At 36.2% G+C, this 25275-nt stretch overlaps 3 protein-coding genes across 8 annotated transcripts in view; 2 read left to right on the plus strand and 1 right to left on the minus strand.

Moving 5' to 3' along the window:
* The window catches only part of TRAPPC13 (trafficking protein particle complex subunit 13), a 28471-nt gene extending 22995 nt beyond the window's left edge, over nucleotides 1–5476 (plus strand). For all 4 annotated transcript variants that reach the window (XM_030258780.4, XM_030258781.4, XM_002190055.7 and 1 more), the window contains one exon: nucleotides 4–5476. In XM_030258780.4, coding sequence (XP_030114640.2) covers nucleotides 4–108 — 105 coding nt within the window. In that variant the 3' untranslated portion in view covers nucleotides 109–5476. The remainder of the gene's footprint in view (nucleotides 1–3) is intronic.
* Nucleotides 1476–25217, minus strand: SGTB (small glutamine rich tetratricopeptide repeat co-chaperone beta). The gene is given in 13 exon segments (XM_030258782.4): nucleotides 1476–4866; nucleotides 6308–6391; nucleotides 6650–6687; nucleotides 8713–8775; nucleotides 8861–8999; nucleotides 11930–12034; nucleotides 14355–14454; nucleotides 18092–18161; nucleotides 18586–18689; nucleotides 23391–23504; nucleotides 24928–24966; nucleotides 24969–25109; nucleotides 25112–25217. Coding segments are annotated over 13 exon segments (1215 nt in total). The 3' UTR covers nucleotides 1476–4754.
* The window catches only part of NLN (neurolysin), a 34622-nt gene continuing 34461 nt past the window's right edge, over nucleotides 25115–25275 (plus strand). For all 3 annotated transcript variants that reach the window (XM_032744527.3, XM_072922105.1, XM_072922109.1), the window contains exon 1: nucleotides 25115–25247. In XM_032744527.3, the coding sequence (XP_032600418.1) occupies nucleotides 25216–25247 (32 nt within the window). In that variant the 5' untranslated portion in view covers nucleotides 25115–25215. The remainder of the gene's footprint in view (nucleotides 25248–25275) is intronic.

The raw sequence follows: 25275 nt of genomic DNA on the forward strand, positions 1-25275 counted from the left end.
TAGAGTGTCTCTGGCCTAAGACTTACAGACACATTTTTGAAGAGAACATACGAGTATGATGATATTGCACAAGTCTGTGTAGTTTCTTCAGAAATCAAGCAAAGCTGAAGAAAAAAATTCTGTAGTTTTACTGTTTTTTTAACCAATTTCTTCATGTTTTTGCAGTCAGTTGTTCTAAAATGAGTATAAACAAACACATATAGCTGTAAATGTGATAATGATTATTTAATTTCTCTGAGCATTTCTTGAATGTTTTCAAATATTTTAAAACATGCATATGCATTTTATCTACTGAAAATAAAACCTTTGAGAAATGTGTTGTTCTAGAAAATTATATTGCATTTACATCATCTCAGGACAGGGGGATGAGATTGGTAAGAAATACTAGCATTTTGTATTTACTTTTTCTTATTTTAATTTTTTTAAGTGTTTAAACGCTTTTAAAATCATGGCTCTGACAAGACTACTTCAATTCAAAAGAACTGACCTTTTACAGACAAGTTGCTTGAATCCAAATCCAAAAAAAAGTAATATGGGGTACCTGGTATGGCAGTGTGTTTGCATGGTACATGTATAGCCATAGGAAATAAAACCTGATAACAGTACGAGATGAGAGAGTGCACCTGGCACTGTTAGAGGCACGTGGAGCTAGGAATTAGAGTATAAGCCAAAGACTGTGTTGGTTGTGGCTCAGTCTTTGAAAAGGAAGCAATACAGCAAATCTGTCCCAGTTGTCTGCTGTCATGAGCAGAGTTATGCATTTCTGCAATACAGGACATGCTGTTAACAGGCATGTTATTTTTCAGTTAGTAGGGAAATGAAAACTAAAATAGTAGAACTCGAGTAGTTTTTTATTGTTAAAAAAAGGTGGTGCCAATTATTCTTTGCATCCCAAAGGCAATTAAATAGATTTTTAAGACTAAAAAAAAAAAAAACCGGAAAAAAAAATCCTGCATTGCTGCCTTAGATTAAGTTCTCTAAAGCATATATACAGGAAGAAGTTTAGGACTTGGTCAAGCACTACAATGTGCTTTTCCCTAGCTTTGTTTTGACAAAAACTGGAAATATTTTTGGCTGAAATATCTATGGTTACCCAGAGGTAGCCATTTAATAGATAAAATGGCAACTGTCTTTCCTAGTTTAATACTAGGTAAACTGGTGTTAAAGACACTAATCAGCAGCTTGTATTTCTCAGCTACCGTGTTGGCACGTAGCAACTTCATAGTTAGATTTGACTGTATTTTACTTAAGGCTTCCCATGTATAAAATCTTAAGAGTAGTATTCAGTGTTAAAATACTGGATAAACTGAGGACCAGCTTTGTATATTGAGGGACTAAGTCCATACAGGAAACAATAAATTAGAAATGTATCCTTCCTATGTGATAAAATCCAACCAACATGAGCAGGTATTTAAAGAATCCAATTTACCTGTTACTTGAGATACATAAAAAAGTAAACCAGAAAACCACAACTATACAGACAAAAAAAGTATATAACTTTATTTATAATATATCTTGAGTTAAACTACACAAATTGAAGGAGATGTAACCACATGGCAGTAAGAGGTAGGAGAGATACAGAAATAGCAGACAAGTTGCATTATGCCAATTTGACTTTCTGTTGCCATAAAACAATCTACTCAAAATTACAGAGCTAGTTCTATCTCAGTATGCATGAGTGATTTTACTTTGCACTTGCTACAAAACCAAGAGCGCAACTGAAACAATTTCTAAGCTGAATATTTCATTAAGTGTCTTTATGATCATAGTTAGAAGAATATACTCCCATGCAAGCAGGTTACAGGAGTTCACAATTGATTGCAAAATACTTTATTCTCTAACAAATTATCGTACTTATACACTGATGGAACAGTAATGATACAAAACCTATTAGGTGTAAATGTAGATTTTCTCAGTTGAATGATAAACTGCAATTGATCTTAAATTAAAGCAATATTTACAGGGATTGTGGTTTACCACTTTATCTAGCAGGATGAAAAATTTTAGCGCAAGATACAGTGCAGTTACTGCACAGGAAAAGCATCCTTCCACACCCTGTGATTAAGACATGTTGCATGACTGAAACAATCTAGGCAATTCAAAGAAAAGCAGACTTTAGCATAAATGATCTCTCTGTTCATGGTTTCAGTGGAAAAGCATGTAATAACAGCTCCTGTTACTGGTTTCACTGTTTTTTGTTTAGGCTATAAAGCCCTTTCTGTTAATACATAAGAAACAGAGAATGTTTACTAGTATTGTGCCAGTCCGTTGTAGCACATTCCTGAAGGTTTAGCTAATGCTATTAACATTTTAATATATACTCTGTATTATCTGAAGTAAAACCTAAACACAACAATATTGTAGCATGTGAAATTAAAATTACAACTCCATGATGACTTCAAGAGTAGTTTTCAGGTAACTAACCAGTGCTTCATTCCATTTAATGTTGTGGATTGTTCTCCCATAAATTCATTAAGTTATGGAGCTTTTACTTGAACAGTACAAGTACACAACTTCTTCTGCCCTCTTTGGATCTTAACATACTGTGTAGTTCTTAAGGAACTCTCATGAAATTCTTGACACTCTGTCTCAAAGCAGAAAAGTAACTGCATGAGGATTGCTGTTGCAAAGTGAGAATAATTTGAGTTTGTATAGAGATATTGGCAGAGCTGCCCACTCCACCACAGAGTTTTTGGTTCCCCCTATCAAAGTTAGTGAAACACACTTTGGGCAGTTGAAGATATGAAGGAGAATGAAAAGGAAATGTGAAGTTTAACATACTAGGTACAATGCTTCTCTCCTGACACAACAAACTGTTCCAAGTAACACCTGTACACTTTTTGTAGCCCACCCCGAGCCTCCATAAATCTTAATTCTAAATGGTATTCCTGTCCTACTTAGTGTAATTGAACTTAAGTAAGTTTCCTTGAATAAGTAAGATTCAGGATCTGAGCTACCTCTGACAAAAGATCCCTTTAGGGTTTCTCTTTCTCATCATCAGATGTTGAGTCAGAAGCTGTTATTTAAAAAGGTATTTAATGTAAAGCTTAAGTATCTCTACAACCTGAAGAAAGCAGCTACACCAACTTAGAGAAAGAATTTTCGAAAGCATTTTAATGCTGTACATAGGCAAGCTATTCAATCAAGTGTGAAATGTCTTTAAATTGTTCATGTATTAAGTTTTACCTGTTTATTCAATAGATGGTAATATGGATTTCCTAGATTTATGTTTTCTCCAATTCCTTTCATTTCTCATTGGATCAGCATTTTTCTGTCTGTTTATTAGGGTAAAATTCATACCGTAGATGTACAACAATAATTTGTTAGAATTGAGTATATTACTTAGCCCCAAATTTTGCATTTGCTTCTGCTGGAGAAGCTCTTTCATGAGCACAAGCTCAATTGGATATAAAGTCTAAGGTTCAGGAGTTTCTGAGGATTTCTCCATTTGGGAGTCTATTGTTACTCCTCCACATACCTCCTCCAGACTGACTGGCCACCAGAGATCACTCTGTCTAAGAATTCAAAGCAAGCTCCTAAAATTAATTAAGATATAGGAAGGGGAAAGTGTGTTGAGAACATCCCTGGGCTAAGAACAAGTGTACTTTGTATCAGAAAGCAGTGTGAACAGTAAACAGAGTAAAAAAAGTTAACATACTTGACATACAGAAGAGCAGCAGTCTTGCCAGAGTAATATTAACTGAGCAAGAAACAAATACTATAGAGTCGAAAAATCTTTTACTTGACTATATAACCATCATTTTAGGTAGATATGTATAATAAAAAAAATCCCCAATTGTTTAAGCCAGTGATTTATCACACAATAGAAAAAGAATCCTTCTAAGGCAGTTCTTTAAAATTTTCAGTACTAGTTATTTGTACAGTCACAGGCTCAGTTTTAGCTTATTACAGTTAAGAATTTTAAGTTTTTATTAAATACTGCATATGTACGGAATGTAATACAGCTTGCCATGCCTAGGAACATAGTGCCGTAATTCTGACCTCCAGGGCTACCATAATGACGTGAGGGTATACATGGCAGTAGAAAACCCTACAACTTCTCTTTCCTTTCCCAAGCCAAGTTCCATTTTGATTTCTGTGAATTATCCTACACAGAATTATTGTCTTCTCTTTCTCTACAATGTGTGGTACTCCTTCATATGCAGTCATCTCCCTCTCTTCTACCCAATGAAGTTGAAAAGTATTTCCTGTTACTCATGAAAGATCCTCCCAGGATTAAGGAAACAGACTTCTCAAGCATGAGTCTCTATTCCAACACTACTTAATGCTCATTATAAAAGGGCACATCAGATGGGCCTATTGTTTCAATATTTCAGTATTTCAATACTATTTAAAGGAGTACAACTGTCATGATTCTCACCATATGAGTAACACATCTTTTACACTATAATTTTAGAAGTAGCTGTTAGGCGAGATCAGCACACTACAAAACTCCTCCCCACTCAGTAGCCCTGGAGGTCAATCTGATGCACATACTGAAATGATTTGGACTTGGGGATTTTGATAAACCACCTATTCAGTGTGTTGATTTTCAGAGGAGTAACTATACATAAACGCTATGTTCCAAGTTATGTGCAAGAGATCTGTTTACCAGATCTATTCTTGTTTGCAAACACACACAAAGAATTTTCTGTCTTCTATTCAAGCAGAAGAGTTACAATGGTGCTTTTGCTACTAACTATGGTATGCATTTTGGGGTTATACATCATTCCAATTCATATGACTCGTTGAAGTCAGGAATGTTCTTCAGTGCTGCCACTCAAATATCGGCTCCGGATATGATTTCTCAGTTGCTCTATGAGCTCAGGATTCTGTTGCTGTATCTGCTGTGCAAACTGCTGCCCCCTGTGTTGAACAGTTTTAAGTGAACTAAGCAAGTGAAAGCAGCACGTGTAAGAAAACAGGATATCCCAATACAGCTGAAAGGTGCACGACATTAAAATTAAGATTAAAGGTATCTTGATTTACAGTCTTAAGGTATTTGCAGTATTATTAATTTATCTGGTTAAAGTGTCTCCAAACAGGATTGTTGTCATAAATTTATTTTCTTTCTTTAGTAGTATTCTACTTGATAACATAGAGAAGTAAAGTATCACCTTTCAAAATATATTACCTTTTATGGTAAAATAACACATCTGCTCCAGTGATTTATTCCTTTCTATTTGAGAGCATCCACTCTGTTTAAAGTAACTACTCTTAGATTGGAGTGCAACTTTATGTTAATGGTTCTAGAAATCCAGTATGCAGCTGCTGACTTTTACCGGTGAACAAGATGTCATTAATTGAAAGCAAGCATACTATCAAGATTTTGTATCTTGCATGACTGAAGTAATAACAGATCAATCTATTAACAGTTGTAGCTTAAGAGTTAAATTAATAGCAGAGACTAATTCCATGTGTAAGAGAAGCATAACACTTGTTATATAATAAAATAAAAAACAGTATTTCACTAAAAGCTTAGCTTGTCCTCTCTGTTACTTCTACATTTTGTGCAAGCAGCAAACTATCAAGACTCCTTCAAACTACAGTGCAGGTTGAAGGAAAGCCACATTTTGGTAGATGTCTGCATAGTACACAGTTTTTATGAAAATAGTCCTAAATTTCTGCAGTGAGACATTTCTGTCTGTGATGTAAATCATAAATTACTTTTGCCCTGAAGAGGTGAGACTTAAAAATAGTCTGGAGTTGGCTAGAATGCTGAAATAAAGTAAAATTGTATGCCCTATTAGAGATCTTGGAATATAAGCAAATGCATGTTTTTTTGCAGACCCTTCCAGATGGATATAATCATTTTATAGTATAAAAGCCTTGGGTCCTGGGTTTTGTAAAGGTATTCTTAGTTATCCTGAGTTCCCTGAAACATTCCTCATCTAAATGGACAGATGCCAGAGCTGTAGCTTTCCCAAATAGTATCTGAGATATCAGGTAGTAAATTTATCCACAGAATTTGATAGCACATGTAGAAGTACTTAAAAGATTTAAAGGAATGTTTTTAGTAAGTGGCGTTAGAAAATAACAATGTATGAGAACCAGAAAGTGAAGCTGAGCACAGTTCAGTTGTTCAGTCATTCCAGTTGAAAACAGCAGCTCAGTCATCCCAGCAGATGGAAATGTATGGAGCAAACAAACACAGCCCTGGAAAATAAGTCTCCGAGTTCTTGGTTTTAATAACAAACAGTGGGAATAGACCACAGTATAATTCCCTTGACACTGCACCCTTTTAAATAGATGTTGCAAGTTATCCTACTACAAATGTGACAGTTAAAACCATGCAGTTCTTACTTACGCGTGGATCAGGCTGGACAAATCCGAAAGGCCACCAACCCCAGCAGCAGGGCCACCAATGGCATTTGACATCATCCCTGACATCCTGGAACAGTTAGCACAGTGTTTGTATTGGGGTGTGCAGGGACCTTTACTGTAAGCAATAAGCCCCACTTCTTTTTTGAATTGCTGAGAGGAACTAAGTTGCAAGGAGAAGAAGCTACACTTTACAGTAAGCAAAATAAAATTACTTTTTCGGTAATACATCTGCATTTTAAAATTACAGCTATAAGTACTATACATCTGTTATTAATTCAAACATCTTAAGTCATTTGTTTTAATGCTACCCCATTTTAATACTTACAGTTGTTGAATTTGAGGATTTTGCATTAAGCTTGCTGCCTAGAATAGACAACATATGGCTGAAATTATAAAATATTTACCACTTGGCTATTGCTGAGAAAATCATGCAGAAAAAACCCACATGCTGTGTTCTATTACAAAATTAAGTTTACATGCAGAGCAAAAAGAACCACCACAGCAATGTATTTCATGGAAATGAAGCTGATACAATTTGTTATGTGTTAAAAAATAGTGGTTATAGATTCAGACATGAAAAATATGACAAGCCATTTAACATAAAAAAACCCAGCACCAGAAAACTAAACAAACACATGAAACATTGAAGAATTGCAAGGACAAATGTTTTCTACTGGACTTTTTGGACAAAGTCTGTATTTTGTTACTTCTCAGCCTGGATAAATTAATTTTGCAACTCTTATTAGTACCAGGCATTAACAGTTAAGATTATGGCCACAAATATTTCGGATCAAACTGGAGTGTGGACTTACTTTGTAGCATGGTTTTGTGGTAACATATATCTTCTCTGGTAACTGCATATCTTCTTATTTTGTAGTAAGCATGAGGCTATTTAAATTTCTCATTCATTAGATACCTCTAAAATTATATTGCTTTTACCATAGTGTAAGGGTGTCTATGGACTGATACTATAGAAAAAAACATGTGATTTTTCAATGTTAGTAATGTAATTCCTACAAAAATCAGTGTCTGTATGAATGCACCACCAATAGACAAAACACAGTATGTGCTTCTTAACTATCTTATTAAAGATATTACAAAAATCAGATATATCCAGTATTAATTTTATTGCTCAATATATCGACATATATAGATAACTCAAAAATAAATCAACTTTTTTCTCTAGTTAATAATTAGATATAAAATTTATAAAATGTCACATGCAGGTCAATTCTGTGCTCAATATAGGGGTAGTTTCTTCCATTAGTAATAAGCCTTATCTAGTTTAGGGGCCAAAAACTGAGACTACAAGCAATTTTCTCAAGGTCAGAAAGTGAGGCAGTTTATTCACTTTAAGAAAAAACCAAGTAACTACACCTTGGGAAAACAACTCATTTATTCCTGAATACATGCACAGTGTTCTATCTAGTTCACCAGGCATCTTCTGGAAACAATGTAATTGATCCTTTCCCCAAAGCCAGCTCCATAGGTCATCGATTCTAAACAGACTGAGGTTGTCTTAAGTACATCATGTCGCTAGTGAAGTAGTACACAGAGATGCAGTGCTATTTAATCATGAATGCCATCACGGAACTTGCTCCCTCTTTCCTTGCCTACTGTCTCTATTATTTGGACCATGTTACCAAACCAGATGTATGGATCTCTTCTGAATGCAGCGCACTTCAAACAAAAGCACTGGTTGAAATGTGCTGTTCCATTGAAGCTACGAGAGGGCTTGTAAAGTTTTAACTGCTTTCTTAAAGTAAGTTTGGGGTTTGTTTTGTGTGGGGCTTTTTTTTGTTTATTTTTCTCCAAATTCCATTCTACAAAGTTAATTAATTCTGGTTAGCTAAGAAAGCTATGTGGGAAAAAAAAAAGAGCTGTACTGAGGGAGGAGTACACAATTTGTTATTGTACTGAACATAAGAATGCAGTACATGCTATTTATATTCATTTTTTTATCTCTTAAAGTTATTAGGGATAATTTGAAAGAGTAAGAACAGAAAGGTCTCTTGGATAGTTCTCCCAAAGAAAAGTTGCTTTAGTCCTTGTATCATTGTTAACTGTTCTGTGGAGAATTGAAGAAATTTTCATCATGCTGTTGACAAGAGCCTTCTGTCATAGCATACATAAAAACAGCATAGCTAACCTATGTGTGTTGTTTTCTATAAGTAACAGACAATCAGCAGGAAATAACACAGGCATTATTGGACATACTTGCTTCACTTCTTGTTTAGAGTGGAAAATTATGTATAAAAGTTTAAACTCAGTGTAATAAAGCCATTGCTATAATAATACTCATTAAAATTGTTTCTGTTCTTGAACAAGAGTTGTTCTTAAAAGTTCCGTTTTTAAAATGGGATAATGCAAACCTTGAGATATACTCACCATACTAATGAAGGCAGGATTGTTTATCAAGCTTGCCATGTCAAAACTCAGTCCAGTTCCAGTCTACAAACAAATTGCAATTGAATCTAAGTTTCCTACAAAATCCTGTTTAAACTATTGTACATAAATAGATGCAGAGCAAACTTACCGGACTGGACACATCTCTTAGTTTCTGTTCTGCTATTTTCAAATTTGACTTGTAAGAGTCATTCTCTGGATCAAGATCCAGTGCTTTTTGATAACTGGTAACTGCTTCTTCATATTTATTCACTGAGGTCAGCGCCAACCTAACGTGAAATACAGAAATTCTAATTAGAACATAAATGATCATCAAAAGCTAATGACATATTTTCTGTTCTAAGTAAAATAGTATCTCAACTAATTTTTAGCTTGACCATTTAATTAAAACAGGTACTATTGCTTAGTGTAAGCACTTGCTTTGTAGAGAGGAGATCCCTCAAGACCACATCTTGCATTGTCTGTTTCATATATATGCAAGTTTCATTAAAAACTCCTTGGTATCATCAAGTGATACCAAGTGATATCATCAAGTCACTTAAACAGCACAAGCTGGATCCAGCATCTGTGCCTTTTTGCATAAGCTCTGATTGTTTTTTCCAGTTCTTCTGACCTAAGAGATTATTTAGAAACTTACATGGTTAGGTAGGGCAAAGATACTCTTAATATGAGTTATGCAGTGTTAAGAAACTGGACCCACAAATATACTATTTATTTTTATATATATTAAAAAACATGTACTTTTAATATAATAATTACAATATTAAATATTTTAATATAAAATATGTTTGATGATTTTATAGTTGTCTTTATACATTTATATCAAATTACTTTTATTATTAACATTTTCATTATTTTAAAATATTGGACCTAAAAGTTTCAGCATTTTTCTCTCAGGATCAATGCAGGGGTTCTCCTTTCATATCTTGTACTTCAACAACTTGACAAATGTTATACAGCATAGTAATAATACCTGTAAAATGCTGTAAAAAACCCTTGTATCAGGGAAGCCTAGTTATGTTTTGAAAAAGACTCTGCTCTAGCAACTCATGAGAGAACAGGACAGTCCTACTACTTTTAAGTAGTATTTTACTTCAAATTTGATTAGCTACTATGTTTAAAATACAATCTTTCTTTGAACTATTCCAGAAGTCCATCTGGTTGCAGTTTCAATTCTATCTGCTATGGTATTTTCAATTTATATCTTTTCCACATTTTGTAAAAGATTTGTGTAACCCACATTCATTCAGCTATTTAGTACTTCAGTTCACCTGATGCTGAGCTACACAGCCTGGGTTGATAAGCTTGTGCTTATGCCTGGTAACAGACCTTGGTCTTTTGTCTCATGCAAACAAGTTCAGTGTTTTAGATACATCCATGATTGTCATCGCTTTCAGTAAGAGTATAAAACTCCAGGAATTTCCAATATTGCTCCTGGAGGAATCCACACAATATTAGTTTTTTCTCTCTTAACTCATTTACCCTCATAAAAAACAAGCATATTGTAGTAGTGGACCTAATGCCCTTTTGGCTGATAAACTTGCCAAAATAGTTTCTGCCCAGACAAGAAATGCAACCCATTATTTCTGTGATGCAATAGTGCTTTTTACAGAAATAGTATTTTACAGAGAAAGTTTCTTGGAGCACAGTACAAGTCAGAACAGCAGACAATTTCTTTCCTCACACCTCCTACCCAGACAAGTGTTTCAGGATTATGCTGGAAATACCACCTTTAACTGACATTCCCACTTTAAAATGGCTCCCATCTCTGTATATTTGTGGCATTTCTGCGTCTTTCTGTGACATACAAAGAATTTCTGTCAGATTCTGAGAAAAACTGGCAAGTCTCCATAATGCCAGAGAGCACATCTTTCTCGTAAGGACTTTTTGTTGAGAAGGTGTTTTCTGCACTGGGGGCATGGGAGTGGGATTTTCACTTATTACTAAACAAGCATGGTTTCCTCATTCAGCCTATGCCAAATGTTTACTCATCTGCTGGGTTAAACAATGGCTTGTAGCTCAAAATGTGTCTGAGAATGGTCCCACTCTCAGTGTGTATCAAAGGAACGTTGGTCTTACACCCAAAACTCTAAATCTCCAGTTAAATCAGCCTGTAGCATCCCTCCGTATGAGTGAAATCAAGGGAGCTTTGATTGTCCTATATGAAGAAACAATCTAAGGAGTGTTAAATGAAACAAAACCAACTCAACCTAAAATTTTGAAATCAATTCATCATTTCAAAAGCTCCTTAGTCTAGGTGGTATTGGTAAAATGAACTGTATTATATGAAGTTTTTAAGTGCTAGAATTCCACCACATTTTATCTTAAAATGGTTTTGCATGGTTTTGTCCCAGGCCAACAAGAATTATCACAGACAATTTCAGGGCATGGTTCAGAATTTAATACACACCAGTGCAGTTTAGCAAGAGGTTGTTTGGATGTGGCTACTCCATACTGCAAGGTAAATTTTAATAACATGGACATATGTGCCAAATGACTCAACAAACAATCCCAAGCATTTTTAAATTTACTGGTATAAATATAACCTCCAAAGACATATGCAGCATTAAGTCCACTACTACAATGTGCGTGATTATTGAAAATGCAAAGCTGTACATCTTGGAAGACTGGCCCTTCACTCAAACCAACAGCCTGTTAGAGCATTCCTGACATTGCTTTCAGGTAGCACTTAAAACCACCCTCAAGAGGCTATACAGTTAATTTCTCAGACATTGCTGAGAAAATCTGCCAAAGAGACACAGCTTATTCTTGCTAAAATATCTGCTTCCAAAGCGCTATTGAACAGAAAAACTAAGGCTTTATTCCTGCTAGTGAGAAGCCCCAATGCTGTTCTCTAACAGCATCAGTAACAGATTCAGTGTTCCAACAGCAGAATTTTGCTTACTTTTAACTAGTTAGGAGGTAGGAAAAAAACCCCATAGTTACTTCCTAAGCTAAATCCAGCAAGGTGATGAATTGAAAGGAAAAAACTGCAAACTAATGAAATCTGATGAAAATGCTGGTATCAACCACATATAAAAAGAGCTGACAGTCTGGTAAGGTCATCTTCAGAAAATTGTTATACTTACACAACAATGTTCTGTAAGTGAATAAAACAACCTGCCTCCATATATTTCAGAAAATCTATGGTAATGTACACATGAGTCTTCAGTGTTTACTCCAATTTCTATTAGCTTACCCCATTCTTCCATATGCTTTGCTGTACTTTGGATCTATTGCTATGGCACTCTCACAGTCCTTTATTGCTTCCCTGAAGTTGTTGAGCTTACTTTGAGCAGCAGCCCTGAGAGAAAGATGGTAAGGAAATAAAGCTTTGTCAAGAAAACACCAACCAACCAAAAAACACACAAAAAACGAAAACCAAACCAAAACAACCAAACCCCAAGCCTAGATATTCACACGTTTGTGACTTATTACTGAGTTTTCATTCACTATTTAGGCTATGCTTAACTCTCTTTAATAAGGTAAGACAAGAAAATGTTATGAGTTAGGTATGTGCCTAAGTGCATTGCTGGACTACAGTTTTGGAGAACCGGGACTCACCTCTGAGGACAAAAAGGACAAATAATTCTAAGGAATTGTCTAAGATCTAGCATATGACTATGCATAGAATAAATAATAAAACCTATTACAAGAAGTGAAACTGTCAAGTAGTAGTTTATATAAAATCACTATTTATGGAGAAATATTTCAGAAAATTGGTGTTTTCCAGAAGAAGTATAATTTTACAACCATTCAAAGGAATGCTGTGATTTTTCCCCGCTCAGGATTTTAGAAGTAATCTCAAGCTTGTAGGTAAATCACAATAACATTTCTCAAGAACCTCCGCATTACTAAATTACAGTTGCATCGCTATATTGGAGAAATACTGAATGTTGCAGATATTAATACAATACGATTAAAGACTTGACCAAATGAAAAAGGACATATTAAATGAGATTAATGTGACACAATTAAAATGAAACACATTAATAATCAAAACTTCACCAGTCTGAAAGGTTTCAAGCCACTCTCATTTATTTTTCCTTGGTTAAAAAAATGCAGTAGAAATTACAATATTTTCATTGCATAAAGCATATCTATTTTATTGAGAATCCTTTGTCCTGTGATTAGCTCTAAATTGCATGTGTTTTTCTGACTTTGATTAAAATGTCTTCTGAATGGGACTACTTAACTGTATTGGGCTGTTAAGCAGTTGTGCAACTCCAGAGATGCCAGTGAAGCTTTATAAATAAAAGCTGGGGGCAATGTTTGTTCTCACATGTATTTGAACAGAAAACATTTTTCCATGTTCATGAGAAGCTTTACATGGCCAGTTAAAATTTTGAGGGCATATCAGCCCACTCTTTTTTGCACTGCTGTGGATAAAAAGCAATCCCACTGAATGCCGTGTGTCCCCATGGCTCCCAAAGAAGCTTAAGATAAGAATAAGGTATATACTTATTGAAATACTCTATCATCCACAAAGCTCCAAACAACTCCTGTTTTCTTTTAAATAATTACATACAATACTGTACTGACTGACATTAAGATACATTTTGGTTCTCACAAATGTGATATGTGATGATGCAACACAAAAATTTTTTCTGCTCTTGCTAATTAAAACTTTGACATTTAAGCCTGTACTGAAGAAACTTCCAGTGATTTTAGGAAGCTTTTGAATCTGGTCTGATATTTCCATTTTATACATAAAGTGACTCATGATCAGTTTTCACAAGGAATATAGATGATTTACACTTTTCAACTGCTATCCTGAATATGCAAAACATTAGCAAACTGCATAATTTCCTTTCTCTTTAAATTTGCCTTTTAAATGCTGAATCTTTCATTTGTATTTATCACAAACTGAACACTGGAGCAATGGATGCAGAGCTTCAAAAATAGCATAATCCAGCGGGTACAGTGCCACAAGGCCAGATTGACAGCACTTAATTTAATATATCCTATATCCTTTAATTAATAGTGGAGGCACTCTAGAGGTGGGCTCATTCCATTAGGGCCTAAAGTCAGGACTGCCTTTGCTTTTGGCTGCCCTTCCAAGCAGTGTTCTGCAAGAGCAGACAGCTGTGACTAGGTTAACATGCCCTTCCAAGCTCACCTGCTGCCAAATCACTATGTCTTCTTCATTCATGATGGTAAAGAAGAGATTAGATAAGAAAACTGTCACAGCAGCATTGTTATTTTCCAACAGGTCACACATGAAAAAACTGGCATTTTACAAAATGCTTGAAATCTCCAAAATTGTATTCCTGCATTGATGATTTTTTTGGCCAGAGGTAGCTAGTACTCAAAGAGATAGAGAGAGCAGCTAAGTCACTAGAACACCAGAGAAAAAGGCTTTTACTACTCTCAGCAGGCTAGAAATCACAGCCTACGTTATGATTTAATATAGACAACTTGACACACACAATACCTTATCTGAAGAGTTGTAAGTAATTTTAAAGCCCATTTTAACTGATACAGATATGCTGAATAAGCTCACTTTCACTCTAATTTTACAAATCTAACAACAGATTTCTAGCCTTTGACCTGCTTCGCAGTTTATTTTTAAAATAATGTTAACGAAGTCTAGGAATGAAAGGTGTGTATCATTTTGGGTTTACCTGTTGCAGTAATAGACTGCATTGTTTGGATCCAGTTCTATAGCCCTAGTGTAACAATCCACTGCAGCACCATAATTTTCTTCCTTCATATGATTATTACCTGCAATTAATTATAAAAAGTTCTTAAGTAATTAGATGAGACAGTATGTAGTTAGATGAGAGAGCTCTTTATGAAAGAAATAGAGAAGCTACCTTTTAGCATCTATAGAAATGAGATATGACTGCACTTTTTGGAGATACGTTCTTTTAAACAGAAAAGTCATGTGCAAATAAATATATCTACTATGTCTGTGAAGTTTATTATGTACATTGCAGTACAACACAGAATCCTTCCTCTTTTTATCTTGGTATTTCAGACTTTGCAGCTAGTTTCTGCTGTTAAGGAAAGATCACTTCACTGAGAAGTGTCATTGTAATTGCAGTTCCACTCTGGTTAACTATCTTTGCAAGCCCAATATACTATGTTAATGTTTAAATTTAATTTTCTTATATGTCCCGACAACTTGCTAGTCACTATCTAAATAACACAAAAAAATCAAACAAAAGTAAAACTAAGCACATAAGCCCCATTTTTGTGATAATAAATAATTACCTCATTAAGATAATGAAAAGTATGTATAGCATAAGCAATCTAAAAGGATTCAGAAGTAAAATTTCTCACCAAGGAAACTTAGAACTTCTGCTTTGTAACAAAGTTTCACATTTTATCTATTGTAAGTCCAGTGGGAAAAAACCCAGAAACATCTATGTAACTTCTTTATGGACAGAAAATTCTGTACTAAGGTCTTTCAAAGCAAAAGGCACCTTACACATTCTTTTGTCCCCAGCACAAGGCAGTCCTGGTACTTCCTCTCTTTCCTGATGACACAGTAGTAAAAACCCCTAGTTCAGTGCCCAAACTTGTCTGTGGTCCTGCTACAAATTATTTTTGGCCAGTTAGGTCCTATAGAAGCCTTGATTTCCTAGAAATGTCAAGAAATGGTCAGGAAAATTATAAGACTTCCACTGACTTCTTGTATTTCAGCCAAGTATTTAAACCTTCTCCTAAAATAAACAAGTCAAGGGATAGGCCAGTAAGTTACTTCTGATGTAGGTAACTGCATAAGCAAACTAGAAAGGTTCGGTCAGTGCAACAGTTTATCTCTGAGGGAAAGCAAGGCTGTGGAGCAAGTCCTCAGTGCTTGCACTGACTGAAAAAACTGTACTTGCATTTATTTGTGAACACAAAGAGCTTAGTGAACAAAACCAGATTTAAGTAACAAAGTATCATCAAAGAAGTACAAAATCACATCCTGTAATACTGCTATACTAGACTGTAATTATAGTAAGCAGTCCCTTCCAGTGAGAACTCAAACTGTACTTGCATATGTACCTTCAAAATACACGCAGAATGTAACAATATCTTTCTTGTTTCTAGAGGCCCACTGTTTATGCAGCTTTCCTTTGTTCTAAGGTAAAGATCTGTACACTAAATTGTACTGTCAGACAAAAAAGCCTTGCAAACTAGCTGCACTCAGCAAGATTGCAGCAGTTAGTGTTCCTCTAAAACAAAAATGCCATCAATGTCTATCAACGTTAGAATATCTGATACTGGTCTGACTATGACCCAAGGGTACAAGGCTAAGCTGGAGATAGTATCAGTGCATACCCTTCTTGTTATCTATCTCTCCAGCTGTAACCTTGCTAAAGGAAAACAGAAAAATAGCTAGATCTACTAATTCTGCTGAGATAAGGAAAATCAACTGTATTATTCTAATGTCATACAAAATTCTTAAGACAAAAAAATTACACAAATTGTTATACTCCTGAATGTGTGTTCTCTACACTGTAAATACTACCTTCTTGTAATAATTATGCTGTGGTAATAAAACACAGGTCTTCTTACAATCAGGCCACCATTACCTTATACAAACCTCCACATAATCTATGCTCTTACACATCTTAAACTAAGTTGAAGTGTCAAATGATATACAATGTTAGTTGAGTAAATTCAAGTATTGAGTAGTCTGAAGTGTATATTACTTCCTGGTTACCAAGAAAGAAAATTCAGTTCCCTGATATTGTTTTGCCATTCATTAGTGAAAATCTACAAAGATTAGGGCTGGTTTGAAACCAGAGGAGGAGCAGGCTGCTGGCATCAAAGGTGAAAGAAGTTATTCCACTGGTAAGGGCATACAGATAGAAATGAGGAAATCACAGTTATAGAATTATGATATCATAGAAGAAAAACATCAAACAGCCTTCCCCAAGTTACCTAATTTATTTCCTAACTCAGGCTAGAAAATACTTGCAACTGAAAAGCATGATAGTTGTGATAGATAATGTCTGTGAACATGTGGAGGATCAAAACAACGGAGAAAGCAGGACACTAAGTTTTAGTTTTGATACAGGAAATTACCAGAGGCATTTCAAGCAGTTCAAAACTGCTTACTAATGCCCCTGACAGATGCCACTCTAATTGGTCCTTTGTTACCAAGTTTAGACCCTTCCCCTTTTTTTCAGTAGAGCTGTGGAATTACTTTGGTAAAACCACAAGAAGACTAACACATAGCACACACTAATTTCATTTCCTCAGTCTGTTTCACAGACCCTTGTGGACTGTGAAAGACCAAAGTCAGAGATTTAAAAGAGCTGTAATACCCACACCTGCAAAGTGCTGACTACTCCGCAGTTTAATACTGAGACCAAGAGGTATTCTTCACTTTCCATGAGTTGGTAGTAACAGCAAAACAAAAAGCCAGCATACACAGCAGGTAGGTTACAAATGACTAGCACATTTTAATTTGTGACCTAACCATGTTTGAGATCTCATCTTCAGAAGTAAAGCGCTAATGAGCAACTCCAACAATTAGGAAAACTTATTTTAGAGCCAGTAGCGGACTGCATTTATGATTACAAATGACCAGTTTTAAGGTAAGAGAGACATGGAATTCCTTTTGAAAAACAGTAGCACTTCTTCCACATTATGGAAATTTTGAGAGGATTGTATCTGCCTTGCAATTAGAAGTTTACTTATTTTTCCTATAAAACTCAACTATCTGAAAATCTAACAGGTCATAAACAATGTGATTCATAAAGCATCAATCCATAACAATTTATAACAGTTATGAGTGCTACATGCTTTTTTCATTTCCCTCCTCTTCTTTTTGCGGGGAAATAATATGGGTTCCTTCTTAGGTGGCATTAGTGACTTCTATGGTACAGCTGCTTTTTCTCACAGAACAGCAGTAACAGCTGCCAAAGGGAAAATAAACAACTGGCTTGTCTGCAATTTTTATAAAGCACGCAAATAATTTCACATATGTGAAGTATTAACCAGAGTAAGTTCACAAGAATTTTTCCATTGGCTTCTGTTGGGTCAGTTTTTTACGAATGGTTGACATCACATACCCAATTCAAAAAGAGTAGAAACTTGTATAACAATTCCATGCACAAACAGCCAACAATAGCTGTTCATTCTGTAAAGCTTCTGCTACTTAGGCGTGTTTCCAACTTTACATGTTACCCCTTAGATTTCAAGCAACCTGCAGAGCCAGGAAGAGAATAAACATTATTTTCTTTGGTCCCAGATGGAACAAATCACCTAGTCCTCTTATGACATAGCAGTCACAGGAGAATATATAAGCTGAAAGTTTTTTGTGGGGTGTGTGGTACCCAGTTGCTATACTATCATTATCCACAATAATACAAAATGTAATAAGAACATAAGGCATTTTATTTCTGCTTTTATTACAAACCTTCATCCTTCAGCTGGTCAGCCTTTACAACACCTTCTGGTAAAGAATGTGAGAGAGGCAGCATGTCATTCTGTATGGGAAAAAAACAATATTTTTTTTTCCTTTAATATATAAGCCCTAATTTTATCAAAAACTTTCAGAAAGAAGTGAGAAACATCAGCAAACTAAAAATGACCTCAGGCACATATCTCTGGGAATTGCAAAAATGCTTAACTGAAGAATAAAAACCTTCAAGTGAGAATGAGGCATCCACTCTTCAGTAATTTTCTATATGGAATTTTCCTTGTCTAGTTGAAATTAATTCCTCCCACTGGCTCCAGAGATTCACATTATGCTAGCTTTTATGGAAATGCAGGGTTTTTTATATTTTCCCTGAGTTTTCACATCATTTTGACCTATACAGCACTTTAATATTGTTGTATTCATATACAATATGAAACTTTAGCACATACTGGCAGAGCAGAGTAACTCTAGAATCTAAATTAAATTCTTACCTTTTGAATAGAATTTGTGAACATTTCTATCAAATGTTGTGAGGATGCAAGATGAGTATCTTCCAGGGTAATCTTAAACACAGTCTCCAGACACTGAATTGCAACTTACAGGAAAAAAAATTAATAACATAGGTCACCAGTTTCTCAATATAAGTATATTTCACTAATTTATTTATAAAGCTGTGACTCACTTCCTTATTCAACTGGTAAAAGCTGCTCCTTGGAACATAAAAGAAAGAGGCTACCTGATCCCCACAGAATGAGCTTGCTGAAAAAGATCTAAGATATACACAATCCATATATACTTTGGCCATTATATTTAAACCAAGTTAAAATTTAATTTCAACTCTTTCAGTCTTTTAAAGTTTTTTTAAAATATAAAAATATAGTGATTTAAGAAAAGCACCACAACTCATAATACAACCAGGAATGTCCATGTGTCACACACTCCACCTCAAAGCACACAACTGGCATATATTTGCGTGCCAGAACAGCTGGAAGAAAATGGCTCATGTTTACTGTACAGAATAAAGGCAAGATACTTATTAATCTTATCTTTTTTGGAAAAAAATATATTTAATTGAAGATACTTTATTAATCAAATGCTGCATTAATCACAAAACTTTGTCCCATAAAAAATGTATCTGCAATATCCTTTCACAGTGCTATCCTTTCATGTGGTAAGGATTAACCTTATACACTCACAGTAAAACTAAAAATGTAGAGCCATATCCCTAGCTGAAGTTTTAAACATATTTTTAGACAAAATAAGATCAGTGGCAGCCTGTATACATACATACATATATCTTTATATGTATACACACACAGAGTTAAATTACTGCAAATGATATAATTATTTCCCCAATAATCTTAAGAACCTAGTACAATGTTTTTATTAACATGTATAATCCAAATGTTTTAGACTGAAAACTGAGGACGAGCAAAGAAGGGTCTTTGTAAAGCCTAGCTTGAACAGAAAAATGGAGGTTTTAACACAGATTATGGACAACCAAGAGTATCTGAATTAAAATTAAGTACCAGTAAAGCAGATTCTTAGTATTTAAACTTACCCTCAATCCAATGTTAATATAATAAATATAATTTGAATTATTATTTGCATTACATACTGAACACTGATCCAAAATTAGAAAAGTAAAATTACGAAACATTAACAACTATAAGGCCAGTTTTTATCTTCTATGTCACAGCTGGTAGGAAGGGGTTGGGGGGAGGGGGAAGAAATTTGTAAAATTATTGAAATGTTTATTACTAGGCTGATTATAAAATTAGTGAAATAACACATATAATTTTTCCTTATATGACTTAATAAGAAGCCACTTGCAATAGTTTACTTACTAATTTTCCCTGCCAGTTTATTTTTACTGAAAGGCAATCCCTTTTCCAAATGCCTTTCCTCATTTACAGTTTTGCATAAATTTAAATTACACCCCCCATCCCTTATCTTTCTCAAGGCATCAGATCTATGACACCAAATCTCTATGATATAGAAGAGCTTCACAAAATGCAGCAGGGCACATTATGTGTAAGCAAAACTCTTCTGACTACAGTATTATTACTACTCAGGGTTTTCATCAAATAACTAGTTGGTGCAGTGAATTCCCCTATTTTGACTTTAAGTGGAAAATGGAATTTATAATCCTTCTATCTATCACAAAGTTTATGTGATATATACAGATAAAATTAGGACCTCTTGTAGGATGACTCAATTGGTTAGAATAACCACTGGCTAAATGCAAGCCAACAAAAGAAACCCACATAGAAAGAAACATTGCTAAACAGAAACATTTTAAAATCAGAAAATATAGTAAGTTGTGACAAGATCAGTAACTACCCTGTTTTAACACTACACAAAAGCACAACTCCAGTAAAGGAGTGGAAACTTGGATTTTGCCTGAAAAGTTTCTCAGGAGGCCAGACTGCCAGCACCTTGCTATCCCATTTATCCAAGTGAGGTACTGTCAAATACTGTCAGTATTATCAGGGAAAGACTTGATGCACCATGTGAGCTGTTCACCTAAGATTTTTCCTAGGTCTGATATCAAAGGCCAAAGTTATCTGTTCTCCCAAGTTAGCTCTACCATCATCCACCTAGGTAGTGGCTGAAGCTTGAAGTGACCACCTTGCAAACCACTTTCCAGCTGAACAGCTGGGACTCACACAAACACCCATTATCTGACAATGCCAGCAATGGGCTATGCTGGAACCCAGTGCCACAAAGCTCCAGGACTTGTGCTGCATCACCAAGCAACACAAAGGCACCACAGCCAACACACAGGCTGAATAATCAGCATTAATTGGGCTGCTGAGGCCTCCTTAGTACTTGCTGTCATCTTGCTTCATCTTACACATAATCTTACCCGTGTCAAGTATTACATTCATCCACTGCCTTCCTGTTTTGGAAACACTGCATTACAGAATATAGTTGTGGTATATCAATCATAGAAGTAACAAGAAAATCACAGCCTTGGGTATGTTGTAGAGAGTTTTAGTTTTAATCCCACAGAAATAGGTGCTATAGAAAAGAAGAAAGAAGGAGAGAGTGACAGAGAGAAAAAAATCCCCACCCTGTAAACAGGAAAGAGAAATAACTGCAATTTAAACACAGTCTAAAATATAACTTGGAAGAAGGGAAGTTTCTAGTTCATACAAAAGAGTTGAGCACTAAGCACCAGGGATCTGTATCACTGCGCTAGATGCTGAGGGAATATATTTCTCTGGTCTACCTTCCAATTACTCTGCTTTCTCAAAATAAGGTATTTTTATTCATCAAGCAAGTACAAAACTCCTAAAGGAAATTCACACTCTCACTGACATTTCTATATAATTCAAACATGCAGTATACAGGTTATCATTGAGTATGAATACACCCTAGACTTGTATTTTATAAAGGCTAAATTTTTTTTTTTTGCGATGTTCTATCTCTTTTTTTGTTGTTTTATGGAAAATGGGAACTGTCTGAATTGCTTATTGGAACAGCCACTTAATCATACAGTGTTTTGTCTTTTCACAGACACCAAGTAGGTACATAAGGTACCAACAAAAACTATCAGTCAATTCTTTTCATCCCTTATGTCTCCTCCTAACATTAAATACTTCAGTGAGTTAGATTTGTCTATTGCTACTGTACATGCACTAAAGATATCTTGCACAACTAAAATTAGTCTATTTAGGAGGCAGAATCCCTGCCTCTTCTCCTCTAACACATAGCATATGGTACCATGCTTGTGGCAGAGCAAAACCTAAAAATAGGATTTCAGATCTATATTAAAATGGTAAATTTTGCATTGGCTTTTAAGCACAACCGAGGTTTTGTAATATCTTTTACTTAGAAAAGTGAATCTTAAAATTGATTCTTTGATAAACACATTGCCTAAGGCTGCTCTAAGACATGTTATCAGGTAAATTTTCAACCATAACCCAATGTTTACCAGTTTCATTATAAAAGCAAAAGTAAATATCTTCATCTCTATTATATATGACTTCCAAAAACATTGTTTTATTTCATCATAATCTGACACAGGTTAAATTTGTTGATGGCTAATGCTTTTCAAATGTACAAAATGCTCCAGATTCTGACAGAAAACCAAATCTTGCGGCTTTTATTCCTTTGGGACTAACCTTTGAACATAACGACACAAAGCTTTCTTTCTTGTTTATTTTGGTGAACAACTACACTGGACAGCCAGTAGATAATAGAATGAAGCACACTCCAGGTTTATCTTTTAATTTATGACTCTGAGAAGCAGGACTTGCTTTGCATCTCAGCAAAGTGTCTCCATACCTAAGATTTCACAGAACTCAGTGATCAACTGCACTGCTGGTCCTAGATTTCTCCCTCCAAATTCCTCCTCTGGCTGACGGACACAACCAAAGACCACTTGAAACAGTAGAGAGACCTTTTTAAAAGATGCTATGAAAAACTTACTGCAGCATTAAGACTTAAGTCTCCTTCAATTCCACATTCTGATACCACATGACATTAAGTCTCCAGTAATTAGGGAAAAGGAGTAAGAGCAGTATGAAGGAGAATATCAAATACTACAAAGTTACAAAGACCTAGTGAGTATCTGTCAATAGAGAAATACAAAGAGAGTATATCTACAGATAGATGCACTTGAGTGTATAGTAGAAGCTACACCATACTGAAAATATCCACTACTACATACTCTTTGGAGCCAATACTCAAGTGAAAAAGAAAAGCAAAGCATTTCTCTTATTTTCTTAGGATGTCATTTTTCCTCACAAACAACATAAAATCCTTGAACGTACGAAACCATTCTTCTCATAAACCAAAACCAATACACTAATTGTTTTACTTCCCCTGTAACCACCAGAGCTACTAACAGAAATGAAATAAATAAAGAAAGCAAACTAAAAGAGAGAAAGAAGCAGCAGAAATTTGTGGTACATATACAGAAGTCATTACCACTGTCTGCATTATAGCACTGCTTAACTTAGAATCGTAGAATTATTCAGATTGGGAAAGACCTCTGCAACTGATGTGTTTTATAGTACTTGTTGCTCAAATTAAGCCACTACACATTTGTAGCTTTATAATACCTTATAAACGAGAGCTGTCTTACAATTAATAATCTCAGAAACATTAGGATCATGATCTTATTTGCAAATAATATTTGGTGGCATTTACATCATTCCAGTTACTTTCTGGGATATTATACATAAAGGAGTTTAACATCTGTGCAGGTATTATATACATGCACACACATATATGTATGTATATATACATATAAATAAAAATAACTGAAAGCACATTTGTTGCTTACCTTCCAAGCTTTCTTGTTCATCTGGAGTGAAAGTATCCATCTGACTCTGTTCTCTCAAGAAATGGATGACTGCATAAACCAAGCGTTTGACTGATGACATGTTGAAATTGTTTTCTGTCTTAAAAACAACAGAATCTCTTATTTTAGAAAATTAATCCCTACAGTATTTCAACCTCCTAGTAACCTCAGTAAGAAGAGCACACAATATATAAAACCTAATCCTTCATCAGAAAGCCCAATAACATGAGATGTTAAAAAAAGTGGTGAATTTGCATGGATTAGGGAAAACTGCTACAATCATGTAGTCTAACTATCAGCAGAAAAGCATGTATCCCCTCCAGTTCATTCCAGTTCACCAGGGCTAAAATAACGTAGCAACTTATTTTCCATTTATAGCTTTCTTTTAATGGTTTGCACTTCCTTTACATATACACTTGCAAGTAGGAGCGACACACATGCTGAAGTAAAAATCAATTAAAAAGCCACTGTGATAAATGTAATGACATAAAGAAAAAAATACTTCAGTAGAAGTTGTTTTATGACATCATTAGGTGTTATCCTTTGATAAAAGATGTTCTATGGTCTGATACGGTGTTATTCTTTAATAAAAGATGTTCTACAGTGTGATATGCACTATGTTATCCTTTCATAAAAGGTGTTCTCTGCTATTATCCTTTAATAAGAGGTGTGCTATGATGTGACACAGTGTTATCCTTTCATAAAAGGTGTTCTACGCTATTATCCTTTAATAAAAGGTGTTCTATGATGTGGCATGGTATTATCCTTTCATAAAAGGTGTTCGATGGTGTGACACGCTATTATCCTTTCATAAAAGGTGTTCTATGGTGTGACATGGTGTTATCCTTTCATAAAAGGTGTTCTGTGGTGTGACATGGTGCTATGAGCAGTTTATTGTCGCTTTGGACAAAGAAATGGAACACCGTGACCTCAGTGCATACTTGTGATTAGTGACACTACTGGCCCAGTCTAATTTCCATTCAGCATCATCTGGGAGTTATGTAACTTGGAGGACAATTTCAGTCACAACTTTTCAAGTTATTTTTCCTTCGACCATTTGATTTAAAAGGACACAACCTTATCCAGTTCTCCAATCAAAGCAGGTCTAAAATACAGCATTAAATGAATGGCAAGATCAGCACCTGCTCTCGCTACCTCATTTTCTCTCTACAACCGGCGACCAAACCAGCGTGCGGCCAAACCCACACCAGGCAAATCCCGTGGTGGGGCCGGGGAAAGCCGGGAAGCCCACCGGCCGGGGATGCACAGCCGGGGTCACTGGGGTCCCCTACACACCCCCACGAGGGACAGCGCGGGTGGCACCGGCCGGGCCGCGCTCGCTCCCCACGCCCACCTCCCGGGCCCAAGGACAGCTCTGCACCACCCGCGGCGCGGCCCCTCCCGACACCGCACGGACCGCGGCCGCACCGCCGGGGCCCGAGCTCCACGGACCGGGGGCTGCGCGGAAGCGGCTCCCAGCCTTGCCGCCCCTCGCCGAGGGGACGGGCATCGCCCTTACCGTGCGAAATGCGGCGCGTCCGCACTGCCTCCGGCTGCGAGGGACGCGGGGGCGTGAGGAGGCGGCGGAAGCAGATGCGCAGGGCCGCGGCCGAGCGGGGCTGAGCGCTGCGCCCGCGGCGGCGGGAGGGCGGCGAGAGGGCGGCAGCGGGCGCGGGAGCAAAGCCTCTTCTTCCTCCCGTACTGCGTCCTCCTCTTCTCTGCAGCCCGTCCTTCCTCCTCCGGTCTTTTCTCCTCCTTCTTTTCTCCTCCTCCCGCTCCGCCGCCGCCGCCCCCCGCGCCGCCCCCCATGCTGTCGCTGTGCGCGGGCGCGGCTCGCAGGTAGGCGCGCAGGCCGGGCGGCGGTGCC

This window comes from Taeniopygia guttata, chromosome Z (genome assembly GCF_048771995.1).
Source record: "Taeniopygia guttata chromosome Z, bTaeGut7.mat, whole genome shotgun sequence".
Lineage (NCBI taxonomy): Eukaryota > Metazoa > Chordata > Aves > Passeriformes > Estrildidae > Taeniopygia > Taeniopygia guttata.